The following is a 24,760-nucleotide window of genomic DNA, read 5'->3' on the forward strand; positions in this document are numbered from 1 at the left end:
TTGACCCACTGATTTTTCTTCTAGACATATATCCCAAGAAACTAGAAACACCAATCAGAAAGGATATATTCATCCCTTTTTTTCATAGCAGCACAATTTACCATAGCGAACATTTGGAAACAGCCTAAGTTCTCATCAGCAGATGAATGGATTAGGAAACTGTGGTTCATCTACACAATGGAATACTATGCTGCTGTAAAAAAGAAGGAATTCTTACCATTTGCAACATCATGGATGGAACTGGAGAGCATTATGCTAAGTGAATTCAGCCAGTCAATGAAGGAAAAATACCACATGATCTCACTCATTCATGGATAATTGAGACCTTTATAAACTTTTGAACAATAATAGATACAGAGGCAGAGCTGCCTCAAACAGATTGTCAAACTGCAGCGGGAAGGCCGGAGAGGGTTGGGGGGCAGGAGGTAGGGGGGTAAGAGATCAACCAAAGGACTTGTATGCATGCATATAAGCATAACCAATGGACATAAGACACTGGGGGATAGGGGAGGCTAGGGGACTGTCTAGGGCGGGGGGGAAAATGGACACATATGTAATACCCTTTGTAATACTTTAAGCAATTAAAAAAAATCAGAAAAAAACCCCACCTGAGGCTAAGAGACATGAAGTACCCTGCTAAGGCCACTTAGCTATCTAAAGACACAACCAGGAGCAGTCAAGTCTCTGGCTTCCAGTCCACTCCATGGTCTTGGTACATTTGGAAGGCTCCCATTGTCATCAAAGAGCCTTCAGTCTCAGTATTGCATGAACTATGGTTTTTGGAAATTATGCTAATGATGCATAGACTAGAGAAAGATGGTAGTCTGCATGAAGTCTAGTAAATGACAGGGTGGTGAACATCTCTGCTGTGTCTACACAAGCCCAAAGCGGTGATTCTATGTCTGTAGAAATGGATGTTTGTGGTCTAAGCACATGACAGCAACACATTTAATGTTAGTTGCCTGGGAGGCTATGTTCTATAACTGAGTGGAGATAATTTTCTATTTTGCATTCTAACCTAGATGATATAGTCTACAAGACTTTCTGGTTTCCTTTGTTCTCACTCCGCCATTTGTCAAGGAATCTTTTTGTTAGTAATTTGATCATTTAGGTTAATAGTGCAGTCTCAGTTATTTAAGGATGGTACTGGTTCAAGAAGTGGCCACCCACTTTTAGCCATTATTCCACTCCACACCCAGTAGAAAGGGTCAAAATCTTAAAGACTGCAACAAATGTGAAATCTTATAGAATGAATGAAGCACGTTGGGTGTTTGAAAATGTCTATCAGCCCAACCTCCTCGCACAAAGCTAAGGATCATGAAAGAGAAACATGAAAAACAAAGAATAGAAAGAAGAAAGATACGGTAATCTATTTATAGTCATAGTTTTAGGAACTACTATTTAAATGAGAACATGTAATGAGACCCATGAAAGAGGAGGTAATGAACTTAAACCGTCAGTCTCCTAATGTAAGGGCAGGCATTCTGATAGCTGTGTTCCAGACACAGCGCTTGGCGAAAAGAACCAGCAATGCCATGAAAGGCAGACAAGTCCTGCTGTCCAGTCCAAGGAAAAGAAGGCCAGCAACCACATGGACCACACTGCAACTCAAGAGTCCAAGCACTCAACCAGTTGCCAAATAAACTGCACTAATACAGAGTCTGCCTCTTAGCGTTGTATAAGCACTGTTGCTTTGCTATATAGACTGGAGAAGTTTAGTTTATCTGTCACAAGCAACCTGTCAAACTGTGCCTTAGAAACAAAACCTATGGGACTTCAACTGCAAATTTGTGGCCACTGTGTTGATTCAGAGATCCAAAGTTCAGGGCACATTTTATAAAAAAAAAAGCCAAGTATTTGGAGTGGGAGACAATAGAGGCCTCGTCGGTAGGAATAATTAAACCCTGGAAGAGTGACAACCAGCTCTAGTGAAACAGTCTGGAGATGAGACTGAGGGATTTTGTGGCCTAAAGTGCATCTATGTTTAATAAAAGATCAGCTTCGCCTTAGACTCTTTAACTTAATTACGTTATTTCTGAGGATTGTGGCAATGATACCGCTTTGCTTCTGTAGGGGCTGGGTGAGAAGCAATGGAAATGTGAGAATCCAGCGGGAGATGTACGGTGTAATTAAGCTGTTGCTTTCACTGATAAGCTATTATCAGCAGGTAATAAGAAATGTGCATCATTCCAAATTGTCATATGGCATCGAGTGCTGCAACAGATGAGGTATGTCTTCTATGGCAGCAGCAAGCAATCATATAGAGATGGGTGCCTTTATGGCTGCTGTAAATCATAACATACACTTTAATAGTTAAACAATTATCTATAGTGGCAGTACTGGAAAATTGTTTGGTAATGATTGGCTGATTTTTATGTTGAAGAATAATTTTTATATGAATCATTTTATATAAATACCCGAACAATTCAAAAGAAGAAAATCCTTTTTAAACATATACTTGGGAACTTTTTATTGGTTGGCTCATTTATCTTTAACTAGAAATATTTGAAGGATCAGAAATGCACCAAAATAGCTTTATATATATATATATATAGGGTGTCCAAAAAATGTATACACATGTTTTGAATAATTATAAAGGCACTATCTATTAAAATACATTTCATTTTTAAAATTGAGCTATTAGCTGTTAAGGTGTGTATACATTTTGGGGGGAAACCCTGTATATATAATATTTTATACATATATATATTTAGTATTCCTATTATATGAAGATGTTGCATAGTAGGACCAAAGAAGTAAAAACAGGCCACTAGATTTAGACCTCTCTAGTTTTCTGTTGTTGAAAGCCACAAGTTAACAAGGGATAAAAGGAAAATCTTTCTTCTTGAAGGGCTAAAACTACCAGGCTTCTCTCTTTCCTTTCTCTTGGTATTGTTTCTTTGTCCACTTATCTCTCTTTCCTCATCATGTTTTTCATGTTCTTCAAATCTTAGCTCAAAATTACCAGCAGTAAAAACCTGACTTTGACCCACCTGGCTGTCTTCTTCCACTTTGATTCTGCTGTGTCAGCTGTGCCTTTCCATGACTGTTTGACAGCCTTTTTTGGTGTGAGAATTTTAAAATGATATCAAGGGGTATGTCTTGCCAAATGTTCATTTCAAGAAAAAGCTGGCACCGGGGAGTCAGTCAGTCACATCGCTAACGCATGTTTAATTTGCCAACATTTTTTTCATAGCAAGTCTTCCCTGAAGAAGGAATTAGTGAGAGTTTCATTCACTGTAAAGTGGCACTTTAATAACAGTGAACTAGGTGGTAAGGGTGTTAATGGCCATTTTCCTCTTGCCAGTCCTGTGGGAGTGTGGAACAGCCTGACGTGAGGGATCCGATGACTGGTTCATGGTGAGGTGTTATCTTCACAGAGTGATAATCACTAATAAGAGGTGAGACTTTTGAGTGTTCACTCTATGTCAAGGCCTGTTCTATGTAGTTTGCATGAATGAGCTCACTTGAACCTTACAGTGACCAGTGAGGTGGGTACTCACATTGTCCCCGTTCTGCAGAGGGAGAAACAGAGGCCCTAAAACGGGTGGGCAACCTTTTTGTGAGTGCGTGCCCAAACCAGCAAAATCTCTGACATCTCTGACTCAAAATTCTTCTGCGTGCCAACCCTAATTTTTTGAGAACATGTTACGCCTACTTGATATCTCTTAAGGTGTACGTATGTGTGTGCTTATGAGACTTAACAAAATTCATCACTGAGAACAAAGATTCATAAGCATATGTGAATGAAACCAAAACACTGTGGTCGGGTCGGAAGGCAGGGAGAGTTAAGGCAGAGGCATAGAAATTGCTCTTCCCCTTTCTCGTCAATCCATGCCTATGGTCTTTAAGATAACTTGTTATGTAAAATTATTTATCTAAGATGCACCTACACTGAATTTATCTGAAAAATAAAAAAGTCGATATTAAGAAAAAAAATTGTAAATGGAAGATTGTAAGAGAGGGTTTCACGTGCCAGCAAAAGTTACTGGCGTGTCATGTTTGGCACACGTGCCAGGGGTTGCCCACCCCTGCCCTAAGAAATTCATTAACTTTCCCCAAACTATAATGTTAGTAAGTGGCTATGTCAGAATTCAAATCCAAATCTGTTTGACACCAAAGTCGTGCTATAGCTAGATCACAGTTGTACAACAGAAACTTTTGCAGTGATGAAAATATTCTGTGTCTGGCCGATGTGGCTCAGGGGTTGAGCATCAGCCCACACACCAGGAGGTCACCAGTTCTATTCCCAGTCATGGCATATGCAAGGACTGTGGGCTTGATCCCCCGCAGGGGGCATGCAGGAGCAGCCAATCGATGTTATTATTTCTCATTGATGTTTCTATCTCTCCCACTCCCTTCCTCTCTCTCTCTCTAAATATCAATAAAAACATTTTTAAAAAATGTTTTGTATATGCTGTGTGCAGTATGGTAGCCAATAACCGCATGAGTACTTGAAATGTGGCTAGCTCAACTGAGGAAGTGAATTTCCAGTTTCATTTTATTTTAATTAACTTATGATTATATTAAAGTAGCCATATGTGGCTAGTGGCTACTAAATTGGACAGCACAACTCTGGATACTTTTTGTATGTTGCAGACTATAAGCTAATGGGAAAACCAAGTCAGGAAAATACATTAATAGAATATGCTATTTTTCTCCATTTCTAGAGTTTCCCTAGATCCCACATTAAAGAAAAAAAGGCTGATCTGTTGCCATATGGAAGATTCAACTTAAAAATGAATTAGTGACTGCTCCTCTGGTTCAGGCACTGTACTAGGCTTTGGGCATTCTAAATTACCAAGCTACGGTTTCTGTCTTCAAGGAGCTCATAATCTTAGTAACTCTGAAGAATATTTTAAACATTTTTTCCCAGAGTTTCTTCATAGATGATAACACAGAAATTTAAATCTCTCCTCTCTAATTCTTTGCAGTGTTTTGCCTTCATTTTTAATATTTTCTTAACAAACATAGACTATTCTTTTTTTACTGCAAAACAGACTTATTGATGCCAACTCTGAAATGTTGCTGGAACCACTCTCCTCATAATCCATTTACAATTATCCATTTTCAGAAGTGTCAGTCCTATAGTGTTCTGGTTACTTCCAATTATTTGTCTAGTCCAGCGGTTCTCAACCTGTGGGTCGCGACCCCTTTGGCGGTCGAACGACCCTTTCACAGGGGTCGCCTAAGACCATCCTGCATATCAGATATTTACATTACAATTCATAACAGTAGCAACATTACAGTTATGAAGTAGCAACGAAAATAATTTTATGGTTGGGTCACAACATGAGGAACTGTATTTAAAGGGCCAGAAGGTTGAGAACCACTGGACTCTAGTCTATTTAAAATCCCAACCACATCTCCAAATGTTCCTCCAGTTCAAGTAATAACTGGGACTAGTAGGGGGAAAAGGGTGCCTTCTAGCTTCCTCTTTCTAGTTCTAATTGTTGGAAGTTAGAAACTGAGAGGGTGGCATAGGACCAAAGGGCCAGCTGTCTCCTGCTTAACTAGGCCATCCTCTGTCGGTTTTTGCTTCTTTTCCTGGCTAACAGTAACTGATCTTTGATACCTTCTGTATGAGAGGGTTCTAAAGTTGGATATGTGTGTGAGTTCTTCCACATTCCATATAGTGGCCTCCCCCCTGGCCTTCTGTGGGTGATCAGGCTTCACCTCCCCTGATGGTACAGCTCAACAGTTCTCATTATCTGAGTCCTATTGGAGGCCAGGCTTGATCACAGCTTTGCTGGATCAAACGCTGGAAACAAAATATGATACTTTTCTCCATTATTTTTTTTCTTTGCCAGGTAAGTTTAAGAGCAAGTCAATAATACCATTAGCTGATATGATATCCAGCCAAGGGATAAAATGCCAGTCTGTATTAATCATCTCTGGCTGCCATAAAAATACCATACCTGGACTTCTGGAAGCTGGGAAGTCCAAGATCAAGATCAAGATCAAGATACTGGCTGTTTCAGTTCTCTGATGAGGACTCTCTTCCTGGATTGCAGATGGCTGCCTTCTCACTATGTCCTCACATGGTGGGGAGGAGAGAGGAAGCAAGCTCTCTAGCGTCTCTTCTTATAAAGGCACTAATTTTATTATGAGGGCCCCACCTTTATGCATTCACTTAACCTGATTACCTCCCAAAAGCCCCATCTCCAAATACCATAACATTAGAGGGAAGGGTTTCAATGTGAGAATTTGGGTTCAAAACATAATCTCTCTGTGTATAGCCACATAACAATTTTCATCCTGTCCTCAGCTTGAGATTTCAATCTTTGTCTTTCCCTGACTGGTATTTTAGTCTCCTGTATATGGACTGGGGTTGGGCTCTTGAAGTGGAGTTAGTGATTTGTAAGTCATAGACATATTAAGGATTTGCCTACCTCTGCGTTAGTCCTGGAGCAGGTATCTGATGTAGCTATGAAACTCCTATAGATTGTGGGCCAACCTAAAGCTTCTTTATTCCCAACATTGGGTTTTAGTCACCAGTTCCAGGGAAAATGTCAAGCTACATTTAAAATCCTATTAAAATATCATTCCTCACCCACCCTCTTGAATTCTCAGCCTCCACAAGAAACATTCCCTTTGAGTAACACTACTTCAAGGCCAGCTCAAATGTACCTACTCACTGAAGTCTTTCCAAGTTCCTTATCTTCCTCATCTCTATAGAATTAATTGCCTCACTCTATTTTACATGGGGCTTTCTTCACTCTTCTATTGAAACACTAACAGCTTTATTTAGTTTTTTAAAGTTTTCCCCATGCACAGGTTGGTGAGTTCCTTAAGTATTAAAACCAGTTATTAGAGCATCTAGTATAGGTCCTTATATACAGTTTTGAGTAAATATTTTTCAATAAATAACTCAAGAAAGTACCAGTATACAAACATATATATATTGAAAGTCTAAACTTTTGGACTTAACATTATATTAACTTTTAACTATATCAGTAACAGTCAGAAATAAGATTATACATACAATTTTATTATTAGTATAGATATTCTTTATATCATGAACCATTCTGATCTTTGGTTAAAGTGTTTCTTAATTTATTTTACAAAATAGGATTTATAATGCTTAACTCTTTTAAATACTGTAATTAAGTTACACTACCTTTTAAGTAGGAAACATACTACTTTATGGTTTCCTAATGGTATAATCTGTTGGCATAGTTAAACTCCTTCAAAATGACATATTCCTTGAAAACATGATGTATTTTACTACTGAGTGTCTGCAGGGAGAGTTTGTCACTTCACTCTTAGAATAAATGTTTGCAACTTAGAGATGGTTGGTAATGACACTGAGTCCACAAACACATTTAACCTCACATTTGCTTTGTGGGATTTTGTGTGTGTGTGTGTGTGAGAAAATAAAAAAAAATTCACTGGAGAAATGTATGAAATGTTATAGTTTCTTTTAAATGATGTATGATTATTTGTCTTTCAAATGAAATAGTCAACATGGATTTGAGTTAAGTTATGGGGAAGTCTGAAGGTTTTAGGAAAAATTAACCCCCCCAAATTCCGATTGACTTCTGAAGCTTTCTCCATATGAGTCTTCCTGTTTGTCTAGCCTGATCTGTGTGGCGGTAACTAAATGTGAGGATGGGAGAATCGTTCAGTACATACTTTTAAATCATTTTACCCCTCTCCTTGACTTCTACAGAATTCATTTCCACATACGGCCATCTGGTTCTTTGAAGCAGTACCCCATCATGTGCCATGCTGGTATTGTCACAGGACACAGAGAAGTCAATGTTAGCATATAGCCAGCCAACAGGAAGTCATGTAAGTAAGGTTTTAAGAATTATATCAGGCAGTATAGATTTTTTAATGTAAGCATGTAACGAATAATAATGAAGATGTGGCAAACCAGGTGAAGTTATATATAGGGTGTCCCAAAAATGCATATATATACTTTTAATATTTATAAAAGTAGTGTTTGTTAAATTACATTTCATTTTCAAAATTGAGCTATCAGCTGTTGAAGTGTGCATACATTTTTTGAGCACCTGTATATACTCAGAATTTTTTAAATGAGCATTTTGGCTATAAAGGAAAATGCCATTTGTCATAGAATATTTACGGCATTTTCTGAGGACAGAGAACATTGCATATATCAGAGGTGGGCAATATAAATTTTTTTCTGAAAAGAGCCAGGTGGTAAATATGGTAGGCTTCGTAAGCCAAATGATCTTAGTCATAAGTGCTCAGCTCGGCCTTTTGTTGTTTGGCAGCCATAGACAGGATGGGCGTGGCTTTCTTCCAACAAAGTCTTATTTACAAAACAGGTGAAAGGTTTGGCCTGTGGGTCATAGTTTGTCCACTGTTGGCATGCAAGATGAAGACATTCTACATCTCATTTTCTGTAATTATTTATGTTAATTTGAAAGGAACTGGAGAGCTTAAAATTAAATAATGAATGCAATTCCACTACTCAATTTCTGAGTGATTTTGCCACTGTCAAGAAAGTAGAGAACAATGTAGACTAGGTTTTTTGAATGGCATATTGAAACTTTTGAAAAATATTTTGGGATAATGTAAATTGAAGTTCAGCCTCAAGAACTAAACAAAATAAAGTCACAGACATGAAAACCCAAGAAACTGACTTTCTCTTGATAAAGTGAATACACTTTTATTTTATTTTTACTTTCAGTAATATTAGCTCTTTCAGAAAAAAATCCTGGAGCATGTGTATAGATCAGGAAAAAATATGAAATAAAGGGTTTATGAAAAATGAAACTCTTTACAAGAATCTTAGGAGGAAAAGGTAAATTCCTGTCTTGGGCAATCATTTCTGGCATCAGAAAATAATAAGTAAATAAACATTGAAAGGAAAAGTATGAAGAGCATGCTTTTTTCCTATAATTACCTACAAAGTAAAACTTATCCTTTAACTTCATATCCTTCCTTGAAACTGCTCTATTTCCTAGAATTTTAATTAAGAATTCCCCAAACTCAAGAAACGTACTAACAGTCTTGGGGAAAAACACATACTAGGTATTGCTACCATTGAGGATCCCAGTAATCATTAAGAAGTAATATGTCAGGATAAAGAAGGATTCATACTAGGAATGAAATATGATTTCTATTAGAGTAATTTATCATATTCATTGGTCTAAGGGAGAAAAGGCATATGTAGCATATGTTAATCTCTATAGATGCTGAATAGTCATTTGACAAAATGCAACAGTCATTCTGCATGTTAAGAAAAACAAAAGATGACTCAATAGAGTAAGAGTTAAACATATTATGACCATGACAAGCTGACAGGTTGTTTATGCACTAACATGCACATACACAAACATCTGAGCCCGGACACAGCCATATAAGTAATGTCAAAATGCTACAGGCTTTCTGCTATGTCTGCTATAAGTACAAATGAAATGAAAAGGGTGCATAGTTCTCACCATTAGCGAAGCTGTGCCTGAGTTATTAGTCAGCAAAGCTAGACAGGAGAAAGGAATGTGAGGATAACATTTAGGAAGGTGAAAGTAAAACTGTTATTTGTGGGTGACTTAATACTTAGAAAACCCAAAAGAAGCTAAAATGTTTCAATTCCAACATCTAAAAGAGGAAAAAAGATAAATCTGACACATAAGAAAATTTTTTTTGGTTGGCAAAAACAAATCAAAACAAAAAACCCCAGCTATGCTGGGGAAATTCTACAGGAGAATCATAAACTAAGAAAAAATATCTGCCTCTCAAATAACCAAGCGTTTTCTCGCTGGTATGTTAAATTGTGGGGGTGTGGGGAAGTGCAAAGCAATAGAACGATGGGCAAAGATTATGAAGGGATAGTTTGCATTAAAAGAAATACAAATTCCATTTCAACTCATAACAATATTCAACCTCCTATAAAATACTCGGTTTTTACATTTTATTTAAGAACTATGGGAATGTAAGTATATACTTATAAGTTTGCTTGCATTTCATAGGGGCAGTTTCAAGAACCCACAGGAACTAATAAAAATGGTTGTCTGAATAAAGACAAGAGGGTGGAGGGAAAACAGGGTGGCCAGGGACAGGAATCAGGGCACGATTTCTAAATGGATACCTCTCATATTGTTTTGTTTTTTAACCATGTGGATAGATTACTTTTATAGAGAAAAATATTATAAAATGTATTTTTTTTCAAATTTGTAAAACGAGGAATTGCATCTCATTTTATTTTGTATTCTTGATTCTTATAGACATTGAATTTTTTTAAGTTTTTATTTATTATTCATTGTTTCATTTTTTGAAATTATATCTTCAGTTCCCTACATTGAGAGATATTTTCATTTTTGTAAACCAAATTTTCTAATTCCCTACAACAGTGGTCGGCAAACTGTGGCCCCTTGAGTGTGGCTCTTCCACAAAATACCACTTGTGGGCGCGCACGTACAGTGCGATTGAAACTTTGTGGCCACACTCAAAGGGCCAAAGAGCTGCGTGTGGCTCACGAGCTGCAGTTTGCCAACCACTGCCCTACAATATAAGCAACCAGTACATTTTAACATAGTTATTTCACTTAAAAAAATCTGTTTATCTTATCATTTTGTTTACTATACATTAACTTACAGGACTTCGTGATTTTTATTTTGTCAAATCTATCAATCTTATTTTCTTAAGTATTTAAAAAATTGTTTTAAAGCCTATCCAGGATGATATACTTATATATTTTTTAATAGAATGTCTTTTTTTTTTATTTTAATTCTCACCTGAGGATATTTTTTCCATTGATTTTGTTTTTTAGAGAAAGTGGAAGGGAGGGTGGAGGGGGAGAGAGAGAAAAAAACATTGACATAAGAGAGACATGTGGAGTAGTTGCCTCCTGCTGGAGGGTTCTCTTTTTTTCTTTAATTATTAAGATATTACATATGTGTCCTTATCCCGCCCCCTACCCGTCCTCCTCCCACCCATCCCCCACTCATGCCCTCACTCCCCTGGTGTCTGTGTCCATTGGTTTGCTTATATGCATGCATACACATCCTTTGGTTGATCTCTCCCTCTTGCTGGAGGGTCCTTGACCTGGTCAAGACTGAGGGCTGATGCTCTAACCACTGAGCAATCTGGCAGGGCTAGAATGCCCTTTTTTTTTTTTAAGCTGGAATTTGTCATATGATGTGAGATGAGAATATTATTCTCCTAAATAGCTAACCAATGGCTTCTCAGAGTGTTTGTCAAATAATGTTCCCTTACCTGCTGTGTCATGACTCAGTGTTTCATGAAGTCATCTGTTCATACTTCAGTGACAAATTTATTTTTTTGTGTGGTCAATTTTAACATCTACTAGGTCTAGTTCCTCTTTATCACTTCTCTATCTCAAAATAATTTTCACCAGTGGATTTTTCCCTATCAACTTTAAGATCATAGTGTCAGTTTAACTTTCTATATCCACTTATATGTCAAGTTCACTTCCAATTTTACTTCTTCTGAGATAATTTGGAAAAATAATAACTCTGTAGTGTATAGTGTTCCCATCCAGGAATAAAGTATACTTCTCAAATTATTTTGAGGATGGTCTTAGGTGACTCTTGTGAAAGGGCCGTTCGACCGCCAAAGAGGTCACGACCCACAGGTTGAGAACCGCTGTTCTATTGTCTGATTTTATTGACTTTTATTCATATTCAATGCATTCCTTATCATGTTCATTCTTAAGAATATAATTTTGTCATTAATATGAACTAAGTAATTTTTTCTACATATTGCTAAGATATAGAATGCTGAATATGAAAATTTTTGTTATTTAATTTTTATTTATGATTATTTGGTTCTAAACCATCTCATATAACTTGCTGTTTTAGTTCTTATGATGCTTCATGTAATTTGCTTAGCTTTGTTAATTAAATAATTGAAGAAGAATGTACCAGTAGTGGTTTTATTATTTTGAATAATTATAACTATAGTTTCTATTTTTCTGCCATTATTTGTGTTAATCAGAAATTCCAGAAAAATGCCAAATAATATCACCAGAGTATCTTATTCTGATTCCTGAATACAATGGGAATGAATACCCATAATGATTTGATAGTAAGCTTGACATTGCTATTAAATTGAAGGAGATTTTTATTATCTTAAGAAATTATTATTCTATTCCTTTGATTAAGAATTTTTTTTTTTAAAAACAGGTGCTGACTTTTGTCAAATGCATTTTTAGGGCACAGTTGGTACAGTGTTTGGAGATCGGCTCACTAGAATTTGAAGCCCTCTCTGCCACTTAGTAGCATTGCTGTCAGTGTTATCATTTGTCAGATGGACACAGCAATGGCTCCTGCCTCATAGAGGTTCTATAAACAGCACATGAGCTAAGCCTTTAGCCTGTTATGCATGGCCTTTGGATTATAGTAGGCACTTAATAAGCGATAGCTATTACTCTCACCTATTCAGATGACGACACATTTTTTCTATGGCACAACTTAAAATGAAAGAATGTGAGCAAAGCAACTCTGACACACATCAGAAGACAGTGACTTACCTCACTGAGAGCATATGTCTGTCTCCCCTGTGTTGGAGCACCTGTGGTTCAATTCACACCCTATTTCCTTCCTTCTCAGTATGTCACTTACCTTTAAAAAACGGGTTTGCTTTGCCTAGTCAACAAGATTAAGAAACAAGTTTGTGTTCTTGCTTTTCAGAACTCTATTTATTCACTTATGGGGAGGAAGGGTGGAGTTCCATCAAATACTAATTTTTGAAACTCTGGATTTTTTAGTTATAATGGGGGATAATGTGAGATGTGTTTATTTTTGGTCATGTAGCAGTGTATATTTTATCACATATTTTTGTTTGTCTTGTTTTGTTTAGTTTTTATTTTGAAAGGCCAGGGTAGAGAGAAAGGCGGAGGAGTGTAATGAGTTTGGAGAAGTAGACAGGAACTAGAACATGTATTACGTTAGAGGTTATTCCAAGTATTATTTTGGACTGAATCCTAAGATCAACAAGAAACTTCTAGAGGATTTGAAGCAGGGGAGAGACATGATACAATCTATGTTTTACCAGGATCTCTAGTCCAAGAAGAACAAACTTGGGGGCGGGCGGGCTATTCTTAGGTAGTGAAGAGAGCATTAGGAAGTAGTCCAAGTGAAATGATATCGTGATTTGGACTCCGATTCAAGGAAGAATGTGACAGGTTGAGAATAATCAGCGGAAGACAGAATAAAATGCTTGAAGTGTGCCCTAACTGGTTTGGCTCAGTGGATAGAGTGTCGGCCTGCAGACTCAAGGGTCCCAGGTTCGATTCAAGTCAAGGGCATGTACCTTGGTTGCAGGCACATCCCCAGTGGGGATGTTTCTAACTCTCTATCCCTCTCCCCTCCTCTCTAAAAAATGAATAAAAATATATTTAAAAAAATGCTTGAAGTGACATATCATTGAAGTTAATAGGCCCAAGAACTACTGGGTACTCTGCGTCACTGACGTGGCTCACGACAGGTCAATAGCCTTTGCTTTAGATAATAGTTGCTGTCCAGCAACACCGGCTTAAAGTCTTTTTTCTACGGAGTGCTCCTAATTAACCATTGACCTTATGTACAAAGTTTGAAATGCAGTTCCACTGTGACTGAGGATGGATGAAAATTGTGATATGGGAGAATCACACTGCGTTAACTGCTTTGGGCCCTGGTGGGTACGTATTGCCAGGCCCTAGCAGGCCATGATTTTAGCTAGTAATTTATGACGGGTGAAGGAACCAGCTAACTAAACTTGTTAGAAAGGCATATAATATAAAATTAAGGACGTTTTGTGCATGGATTTTGTGATATCTTTTCTATTTTTATTTGTTTTTAATATATATATTTTATTTTTATCTTTTGACCCCCTCACCCACCTCTTTGCCCTACCCCTGCCTCTGGCAATCACCATTCTGCTCTCTGCAGCCACAAGCACCTATCCCACTCTGCCCCACTCACCCACTCAACACAGTGCCCCCGAGTGTGGTGTGTGTATTTTGTCTCTACATAATATTTAGGAAATTGTGAAAAGAGTATGAGCATTAGTCACTTACACATAAAAGCAAGAAACCCACTGTCACCATCTACCATTAGTAAGGTTATTTATGTAATCCTCAATTTTAAGATACAATAGGTTATCTAAATATTCTGTGGAACCCTAACTTGATATTGTTACCAATTTTTTGTGGGACATTAAGCTCTGTCTACTGCTACTGTTAGTAAAGTTCACTTTACAGAAATGTAATTTGTGCACTAAAAAAGTATACAGGATGTGTGGCTACTTTTTATTCATGCACATTTTATAATTGTGGTTACATTGCTTTATAATTTTATTAAAATTGTTAATTTTATTGTAAATTGATTTTGTGATAGAGGTAACATTTAGTGCCACATATGCTGGAACATCCTTGTTAAGTGATATTCTCTTTAGAATGGAGGGCCTTTTGAAAGATAGATGCTGTAGATCCTCCATCTACCTTACAAGGTCATGCTGTATTGGGTTCAGCTTCCTTTCCATCGCCTCACCACGCCTCACCCATGCAAGCCTCTGGCTCTCTCTTCAGCCGTCTTCTATACTCCCTATGGGCTTTGACAGAAACTTCTGGATTCCTTCCAAAGAGGAAGCTTGGGTGTGTTAGCGCAATCCTCTTCGCTTAACTAATTCTCAGCTTTGTTTTTCAGTCACATTTGGCTGCCTCTTGATTGTGGCTTCCCTTTGTGTTGGTATTTATCCATGATCCCAGAGTGGGTGGGGATGGAGGGGGCAAAACTCAGCCTGCCACCCAATAGGCTCTCAACCTGCTCCGGAGGAGAGGACCAACCCTTGCTGGGAGGATTTATCACACACATGTCTTCTTCTACCTCTGTTTCCCTTCGCCTTCCCACTCTCCTGGCTGAAACATCTGCTTATGACATCTTTCTTATCCTCAGGGCAACCTGTCTCCTAGCCTTCTTAGACAGAAGGTGTTTTCACCCTCACCTCTGCAAGAAACCCTATAGACCAGGTTTCATTTTCAAGGGAGGGGCCTCTGGAAAGCTGGGCGGTAGGGATTTTCCAAGCAGAAGGTGACTTCGCTTTAATTTCTGAGGAGCGCAGTCGAGTGGTAGACACTTGGGTGCAAGCTGGGCTCTCTGGTTCCTGCTCTGAGGCTGCCACTTACCTGCTGTGTACGTTTGGGCAAGTTATATAATTTCTCTGTTCCTCAGATTTCTCATCTTTAGAATGATGATGCTGGCAGAACCTTTGTTGTACAGTGGTTGTAATGACAAAAAAAAATAGTTAATGTGGAAGTAGCTCAGAACAGTGACTGATAAGTAGTATTTGATATTTGTTAGCAGTTATTCTTTTATTATTATTATTAATAATAAAATTATCTTTCTTCTATATATTTGAAGACATAATATCAATAGAATATGGTAAAGTGATAAATGTAAATATTTTTCTATATAGAATAGCTGTTGTATATTTTTGTATTTCATTTTGTAATCATTACTAGCTACTAATAATATGAAATATGGTATAGTTGAAGGCCTTCTATCTGGTTCAGAGTCATTTTAAATCTGTAGTTGTTTATAATTAAAGAAAGATGGCAACAACTTCTAACCACTGTATTCCATCAAGAGTCTGTCTGTATATGAGAAAATGTACTAGTTTGAGAGCGTTAAAGTCTCATTATTGATCATTACACTCTGTCCAGGGGTTTAGTAATAAGAAGTAAATGGTCTCATAATACCTGTCACTTTTATTTCTTCATGACACGAAGATAAGTATATTTTAATTTTGTTTCCCTTTTATCTCAGTGCTTAACGGAGGCTCAGAGAGCGTAGCATTGGGATTGGGAGTGACTTTGTTTTCTTTTTTGTTTCAATAGAGTAGTTTCAATGCCATTTCCTACTGATTAGTCTCCTTTCTTTTCACATGACCTCACAACAAAATATTATTTTGTGTCATTAATCTATCTTTGATTTATAATCTCAGTGACTTTATCATTTATAAAATCTTAACGGTGTGTATAACAAAACAGAAACACAAACTTTTCCATTTTTCTCAAAATTAGGGATTTCAAACATTTGTGAGTAGCAAGAATTTTCCATTGACAAATATTCACAGGATCTAGATTAAACAGTAGACTTAATACATTATACCAAGGAACACTCCTCACCACTTAAAGTTTGGGGTTGCCTGATTTAAAAAAAACAACAACACATAGAGCAGTGACAACAAAGGAAAAATAATTCTGTTTGTAGACCATTATATATGTTGACTGTAGTCTCTAGCTATAGGGAATGGCTTTGATTTTCTTGAAAATACAGTGCAGTTCCTAATCTTCTGGCCTTTAGCTATACAGCCTCTCAACTTAGAACATATCCACTTCTTCTCCCTTCAGGCATGTCTGCCTGCCCTGTCGGTCCCAGCTTCCTTGTAATTTCCTCCTGAAAGTGTCATCTCTATGCATGTTTTTATAGCATCGCCTCGAATATGTCCACTATTACCTAATTGCTGTGGGTGTATCTGTCTTCCTCATTGGACTGTGAGCTCAGTGAGGACAGGCATGACATTGGCCTTGAGCACATAGCAGCTTTACTCCAGCGCCCAGCACTTAGAGCATTTCAGTGGGCGATCGCTATTTGTTGAACGAATTAATTTGAAGTAGACTGGAATAAGATTTTGTTTTTACCTTTGTGTATTCTTTATCTAATTACTAATACAATAGAAGCCCCCTTTTCTGGATCAGGACCCGTAGCTGTTTGTCATTCATTGAGTAAGAGAAAACATACAATGATCTGTGTTTTCGCTGTGTGCAACAAATCAGACAATCAGATCAAGTATTCACATGGTCTCTCCTTTAGTGGTTGCTGTAGAAGATCAAGGAGGTGATGTGATTTGACTGACTTTGTATTTTGGGCAGTTCCCTTAGCATATTGCTATGGGGATTAGGGTCACCCAGAGCAAATACCTCAGTTTTGCCTTACCTCTTCACCATACTTCCTGCTTTGATGATATCTTTCTGCTTCCTATAGCTTTTCTGCAGCTTCCTTCGGCCTCTGGAATGGTACTAATCTCAGGGCCCCACTGTCCTCAAATATTCTGCTTCATTCAAGTCCATGTGGTCTCTTGTTAATGGCAGCTTTATATGATCAAGAATGGGATTTTTCTTGATGGACTTTATAGCTTTAGCAGGTCCCTTAGCACATTGCCATAGGAATTAAAGTCAATTATCTGCGATGGAGCCAGACTGTGTTGATACCACAGAGTGCTATTAAAAATATTGTCTTAAAGGGTTCCAGCACAAGTTTTACATGCACACTGGTCCTGTAAAATATGAGATCCACACCCTATTCCGCAAAATCAGTAATTGACAAGAATCATCAATTAGATTTTATTGTGCACTAAACATTTCTGCGAATTGTACTGATGTCAGTGCGGTTTGCCCTCTTTCATTCCAGATTTTTATTTGTACTTTGCGCTCTGTCTCTCACCTCTGCTTACTTTATGAATACACTTTTAATACTTGGTCAACTAAGAGTCATGTTCATATCTGTATCTTTTGAAAATTTGAAGTCAATCATAGTTTTTCTCCTTACTTAAATATTTTTCAGATAATTGACTTTAATTCCTATAGCAACGTGAAGCAGAATATTTGATCTAGTGCACACAATGACTAAAACACAGCTAAATGTCATTTTGTTGATTTTAAATAACTCAAGCACATATTTTGCATATATTTCTTCAGCTATCGAGTATATAATTTTGTTTTTGAAAGAACCATTGATTTTTTTTTGTTGGCAGCTTTTGAATCTTCTTTTTTTCTTCGTTAAGATAAGGATAGGAATCTTCTTTTCCCCATGATTCACCAGGTTAGGCAGAACATCACAGACCCTCACCAGCTCAGTTGTATTAGGAACAATGTAGATTGTGTGTGAAACAAAAACCAGTCCTGGGTTACTCAATCACTAAGTCATTTGGGACAAGTCACTACACTGCCAGTCTGGGCTCTTAGCTCGAGGCTCTGGACAGAATTCACCCCATCTCTGAAGTTCATTGTCTCCAATTTATAAAATGAGCAGTTCTAAAATTCTATTCTTTTCAACACATGTTTGACCTACTTTGGTCAGTGTCTAAGTCTCTGGAAATATTTAATTTATTGTAGCTTCACTGCTTTGAAATTTGTTTATTGGATCTCATAAAGACACATGAGAAAATGTTACATTGTGTGTGAATATTATAGTAAAATTGATTGGAATGTGCTGGGGCTTATCATACTTGATCAGCTATGGGATTGTTTTTCTATTTTTACAAAGTAAAACTCCTTCTTGGGTTCCAATGTTTTATACACTCTGCTCTTCTCAAATAAATAAGTTCTCCATTTTTTTCCTTTTCCTCTTATTTCACCAGAAATATCTTTCACAGTATTTGAATATTCTTTGGTCACAATTTATGCATGATTGTTCTTACTTTAATGGGGTATTACTATTTCTGCTGTCTAGGGTAAATTACCAAAACACTTAAACACAGACATCATGAGGGTTGACTGTGGCCAGAGTGTTTAGCAAAGTTGGGTTTTTTTTTTCTTTATTTCTTTGTGAAATAGGTTGCATGAGACACTGGTGTTGTCATTCTAATGGGTTCTCTTTGAAATTGATGGCCCAGTTGTGACAAGTCAAAGTATCCATATGATGTTATAAAGTGCTAAAGAAAATTAAATGAACAGTTAATTTAGAAATGGGGTCTAAGCTATAACTCCTCTCCCTGGAAGGGAGGATTTTTTTCCTTTCTTTCTTTGTGAAATAGGTTGCGTGAGACACTGGTGTTGTCATTCTAATGGGTTCTCTTTGAAATTGATGGCCCAGTTGTGACAAGTCAAAGTATCCATATGATGTTATGAAGTGCTAAAGAAAATTAAATGAACAGTTAATTTAGAAATGGGGTCTGAGCTATAACTTCTCTCCCTGGAAGGGAGGATATTATGGGCAACATGCACATGGGGAATGATTTTTTTCTGGTAATAAAGTTGGGAAAATAACAACCAGAACAGAACAAAACTATTCATGATGCCGTTCAGTATGTAAAGAACAAAAAAGAATTTTCACTGTGCAAGAACCTCTACTACTATATGTTTGCAATGATGCCTTCATGCAAGGGGAAACAGATGTTTATCTGTTTTTCTTTTGGTTTTATTTTCTCTTAACACTGCCATTCTGTCAGTACGTGGTTTCATAAAGCTGTAGGATTCTCATAGGAAAACGACCGAGGCCGTGTGCTTTGGAAGCCGATGTGTTGATTTTCTGGCTGGATAGCAATATTTTATTGTAGCTGTGGGGAGTGTGTGACTAGGAGTGTTAGAGGCAGGAAGTCTGATGCCACCAATACCATGTCTAGAACTGAGCCATCGCCTGTGTTTTATGTGCTTCATGCCATTGAATGAATATTGTGTTACTGGGGGTTGTTTTTATTATTTTGTTGTTTGAATATCAGAGGTTTGTCAGGTGGCTCTGTTTCTTTGGAACACGAGATGGGAAGTTTTGTTGCAAAGCTTCTTTCATGGAGATAACTTTATGTCTTGGTGATTATGTCCCATAAAACTTGATCGGAAATCGTCTTTGTGAGTTGCCGCCCTGTGTGCTATTAAAAGGTCGGAAGTGGAGCATTAGTTTTAACTCAGAGCTATGTTTGCCCAGCATGTCTTTTGGCCACGTTCTTCATCTTACCACTTTCTGCCTACAGAACATCACTCCCACCAGCCTTTCTTCAGGGACTCAATAGCCTTGTACACCCCATCCCTGCTGTACATCACAACCAAGCTTTGTGGGCATCTTCCTTGGCTACTTGCATTGCCAATACTATATACCATTGAGGTTCAGTCATTCACCTCTCCTGTCATGGAGTCCTCAGTGAGTATTAATTGAACATTTGGGGCAGATTTTTTTTACTGAAATGAGTATACTTTAATGCCAATTCTTCCTCACTAAAACTTCTTTGTTTCCACTTGCATTTTGCACTTGCATTTTGTAGCCATGTCACCCTGGTTTTATGTCTTTACTGGTTGGCATCTTAAGATATTCAGTTCAGCTGGTACACACCTATATGCTCCCTGTAATTTTGTGCCTGATTAATGTCCTATCATATGTTAGTTAAGCAGAGCCTGAGAGATGCCTGTCTTCCAGTATGGTACACCGGTTACCTTCTTTCCCAAGAACACCTTTTTTGAAAATCTTCACCCAAGGATATGTTTCTATTGTTTTTGTTTGTTTGTTTGTGTGTTTGTTTTGAGAGAGAGAGAGAGAGAGAGAGAGAGAAAGAGAGATTGGCTGCCTTGTTGGGGGGAGCACAAGAGAGTTGTGGACAGTCTGAGAATGTTGGGGAGCACAAGAGAGTTGTGGACAGTCTGAGAAAAGGGGAGTGTGTGGAAGGCCGCCTGCCCCGTTTATTGGAATTCCGACGTAGGGGAGACTTAGCGGAGTATTGAAGGCGGCTCCCCTAATTATTCCTTGATCTTTCCAAACAAGTCTACGAAGGCGGCTCCCCTAATTACTCCTTGACTTTTCCAAACAAGCCTGTGCACGTGCAGACCCCGGGTGTTTACTGGAAGCCTTATGCTTAATCCCTGGATGCCGCTGCCTAGAGAATATGTAAACACATGTGTCCTCCCAAGATTACTCACCTACTGATTGTATCTAAGGATAAAAATGCCAATAAAAGGCAGGAAATCAAGGCTGCCTGGCTTCTTCAGCGGGGCCGTCCCTTAGCCCTCTCCCCCACTGTTCATCCATTGTTCAGGGGCTGCTGGTCAGCTCCGGCACTGCCTCCCATATGCACCCTGACCCGGGATGAAACTGTAGCCTCGGAATGTGTCCTGACTGGGAATTGAACCCGCCACATTTGGTGCAAGGGGCGATGGCTCCAATCAACTGAGCCACTTTGCCAGGGCCCCCCAGAACACTTTTTGATTGTTACTCCAAACTCTTCTATGAGGTGCACTGTGTGAAACACGATTTCTTTCCTTCCTTCCCCTCCTTGAGTTGCATGTTTAATGAACCTGAGTGAAAAGAAGGGGGAGAAGACATTTTCGCCCAGATGTTGAAATGCTGTAAGTGGGAAAAGAATTTTCTTTCAGCTTCTTTTCTGCCAATGGTGTTTATTTGACGTAAATATTCAGTTCTTAGCTTGATAATGGGTGTCCCAGGGAATCAAAGAGATATAAGAGGATTCTCAACATATGTTTATTCCCATTTAATTTATGTTTTTATCTTTCCACTGGAAACTGAAAAAACAGTGTTTTCCTCCCCAAAGTCAATTATTCTGCATGGCCTCGTTACCCCAAGGTTGGGCTTTCTTTCTTTTCAGGTGATGACCCACAGAATTGGCTTGCTATACGGGTTAGTGCCGAAAGTTCATCCTCTGCTTTGGTTATACGTAACTCCAGGCATTAAGTGACCCATTTCGTTGTTAAAAGTCAATTATTCTGCATGGCCTCATTACCCCAAGGTTGGGCTTTCTTTCTTTTCAGGCGATAACCCACAGAATTGGCTTGCTATAAGGGGTTAGTGCCGAAAGTTCATCCTCTCCTTTGGTTATAACTCCAGGCATTAAGTGACCCATTTCGTTGTTTCTGAGGCCAATAATTATTCTTTTCTTTTGGCATCTGGCAGGCTGGGGATTTTTATTTAATTCACAAACTTACAGCTCATGTTGAAGTAATTTATGCTGAGAAGTGATTTTTCCAGCCAGTTGTCCAAATTTTTCAGTTAACGGTCAACATTCGATAGAACATTTGAACAGGTGTACTGGGCTATAGATTGTCAGTGTAAGACTTTGCTCTTTTAGTATACCTTTCCTCCTTCAGAACCGTAGGATTTCCTGAACATTTGTTCAGCGTTAACTAAGACAAGTTTAACTGTTACCTTCCCATGTCAATGACTAATGCACTAATACCCAGCTTTGGTTCTCCTTATTCATACCTCCGTCTTCTCAAACTGAGACCCATATCTGTTTAAAAAAATGTGAACACTAGGAAGACTTTACTCAGCGATGACTAACTGGATTTTCTTTGCTGAGTCTAACCTTGAAAATCATTGATAATTAAATTCCACAAACAAAATTAACTGTATCTACTAGTAGTTACAGATTTTTCCTCATCAAACTTTTGAACAAAACTACTTAAAGTATAAGGTACTAGCTAGAAATCCAATCAGAAAGTTAGTGCTAGTTTACCTCTGCATGTTCATAACCCATACAAGTAATCTATAGTCACATTTAAAAATATATAAGCTCTATAAGAGCAGAGATGTTTTTCTCTCATTTTCTGCAGCAGCGAACATGCACACACACACACACACACACACACGCACACGCACACATACACGTACATACACCGGAAAGTCAAGATTGGAAAGTTCCCTGAACAGTTAGGGAAAGGAGAGAGACATTGTGGTGTCATAGAAACGACCTGGACTTGGTATCTGCTCTGGGTTGTTCTACTAACTGTGGGAATCTGGAACAAGTTATTAACAGCTTCTGGCTCACTTTTATCTTGTCTTTATATTAAGACAACATTTGAAGTTTACTTTTACATCAGTTATTAGTGTAATATGTGTTCGAAGGTGGAGAAGATGATGCTGAAGGGGAAAAATAAAGCTTTAGGCTGGAGAGAGGGTGGTCCAGATTTTTGGGGGAGGGGGCATTTCTCACTTTTCACTCTCACCTATAGTTAGAGTTCTTTAGGGGGCTATAACCCAAACATACTGTGAATGGATTTGTACAGAGATTGAATAATGACCAGCCTTAATAGGCAGGTAAAAATGCAGAAACAATATGAATACTTGTAAAAGCAAATATTTTTGAAAATATATCAAAGGAAGCAACAATAACAAAGAGTGTCATCATACAGATGGAAGTTCCTATCAGGCATATGTGCTGGGGAGGTCGAGAAATTTCATGTAGGATCTCAACCAACGGTGACCCAATCCTGAACCTATACAGCTAATAATTAACACATGGGCTCATCATGCAATCAACTGTAAATTCTCACTCTTAAAGAATTGGCAGTCTTTCCTTTCCCATAAACGGATGAGTGCTGATGACTAGGAATCATAAATTAAGTTATAAAAGCAGGATTATTTAATGGATTAGGGTCATAGTTTGTTTAATAAGTAAACAGTTGGTCTGAGTGTTTATAGTAGCTGAAGTTAAAAAATGATTTGTGATTTTTTTCTCTTTGGTTACGCATTTGATTACTAACTATTGTCAAGTACAATTGTTAGGTTACATCACTAAGAATCTAAAATTGTATTCCATTGCCCAGAAAATTAAATCAGATTCCTTAGCTTGACTCTGAATGTCACATGCAATCCAAATGCCTATTCAAGTGCATTTTCTTTCAGTACTTTCCAGTCAATGGTGCCTCAGGTTCTCCCACAATCAGATGGTATTATTTATGCTGGGTCTATATTAGCTGGAATATGCTCCTACTTTGGATTCAAATTTTATTCAGTCTTTAGTATTAACCTCACTTGCCACCCCATCCAAAGTCTTCTCTGTTTGCAGCAGCATTTATTCATTCTTATTTATTATTCATTTATTCATGTATTCACAACCACTCCACAGATATTTATTGAGCACTTTCTACGGTACAGGTTGTCCTTTCCTAAACATGAGTTTTGTTGTAGGTAGAGTCATATCCAAGTAATTATACTGAGATTGCATTTTAATGTTTATTTTCCCGCCTCTGTAAAAGTGATCTCATAATGGCAATGATTATGGGTTGTTTGTTTGTTTTTTTTTAAGGAGAGATTATGATAGTGTAAAACATGACTGGGCAAGGAGTTAGGAAGCTGGTTCTGTGTCTCCTATTGACTGCAACTTAATTTGGGACTAATTCAGACAAGACATTTATTAAGCTTCTCTCAAGGTTATTGCAGTGTTAGGCACTATAGGTGATACACAAATAAATGTATTTTATGTATGTTTGTTACTGACATGCATTAAAAAATTATTTTATGGAGCCAACAATCTAGAAGAAAGACCCTTAACCTGAGACCAGAGGAATGAATGTTTTAGCTCCAGATGATTTTAACCTAATTTTTGTATATGCATTTATATGCATTTTTATGAAGAGATGCTGAATAGCTTTTAGATGTTAAAAGTGTCACTGAGCCCTAGCTGGGTGGCTCAGTTGGTTGGAGCATCATCCTGTGAGCTAAAAGGTTTCTGGTTTGATTCCCAGTCAGGACAGTTACAGAAGGCTACTGACTGATCCGATGTCTGTCTGTCTGTCTCTCTCTCTCTCTCTTTCTCTCTCTCTCTCTCAGAATCAATAGAAACATATCCTTGGGTGAGGATTAAAAAAAAAGGTGCCATTGATCATTAAAAAAAAAGTTAAAAAGCTCATGATCTCAATGACCAGCTAAAGAACAAGAGCCATAGAAGAATAACAATATGCTAAGCTGGGTTTGGAAAATGGTAAAATGGTACCTGCCTGTGGTCATTTAAGGAAAGGCTTTCTGAAAAAAATAACTCTTGGAGTATTTGCCAGCTATCTTTTGGCTTCAGCTTCCTCATGGAGAAAGAAGATGAACTATAGGATCTCAGTTATTCTTCCCAGTTATAAATTTTTTTTTCCTTGATTAGATTATGAAATGCCTATCAAAATGCCGGGCACATCATGGGGATTCAGAAAACATCTGTTCATTATTCCTGAAATGAAACTTTTAAAATGTGTTGCCCCAAACATATCCACTATCTTGAGTTAAAATTGCAGAATATTATAGCATTAGCTTCCCAAAGTTTCATGAATGAAAGGAACCTTAACAGATGTTTATGT

At 37.8% G+C, this 24,760-nt stretch overlaps 1 protein-coding gene across 7 annotated transcripts in view; it reads left to right on the forward strand.

The window, feature by feature from the left end:
- The window catches only part of IL15 (interleukin 15), a 63,416-nt gene that overhangs the window by 14,484 nt on the left and 24,172 nt on the right, over positions 1–24,760 (forward strand). For 5 of the 7 annotated variants that reach the window (XM_006766069.2, XM_015565525.1, XM_015565524.1 and 2 more), the window contains one exon: positions 7,673–7,794. The exons of 1 other annotated variant lie outside the window; for it this stretch is intronic. In XM_006766069.2, the coding sequence (XP_006766132.1) occupies positions 7,729–7,794 (66 nt within the window). In that variant the 5' untranslated portion in view covers positions 7,673–7,728. Of the gene's footprint in view, positions 1–7,672; positions 7,795–24,760 lie in introns of those variants that run through there. One more of the 7 variants, XM_006766070.2, reaches the window with a different exon arrangement.

The sequence above is a fragment of the Myotis davidii genome, unplaced genomic scaffold (assembly GCF_000327345.1).
Source record: "Myotis davidii unplaced genomic scaffold, ASM32734v1 scaffold436, whole genome shotgun sequence".
NCBI lineage: Eukaryota > Metazoa > Chordata > Mammalia > Chiroptera > Vespertilionidae > Myotis > Myotis davidii.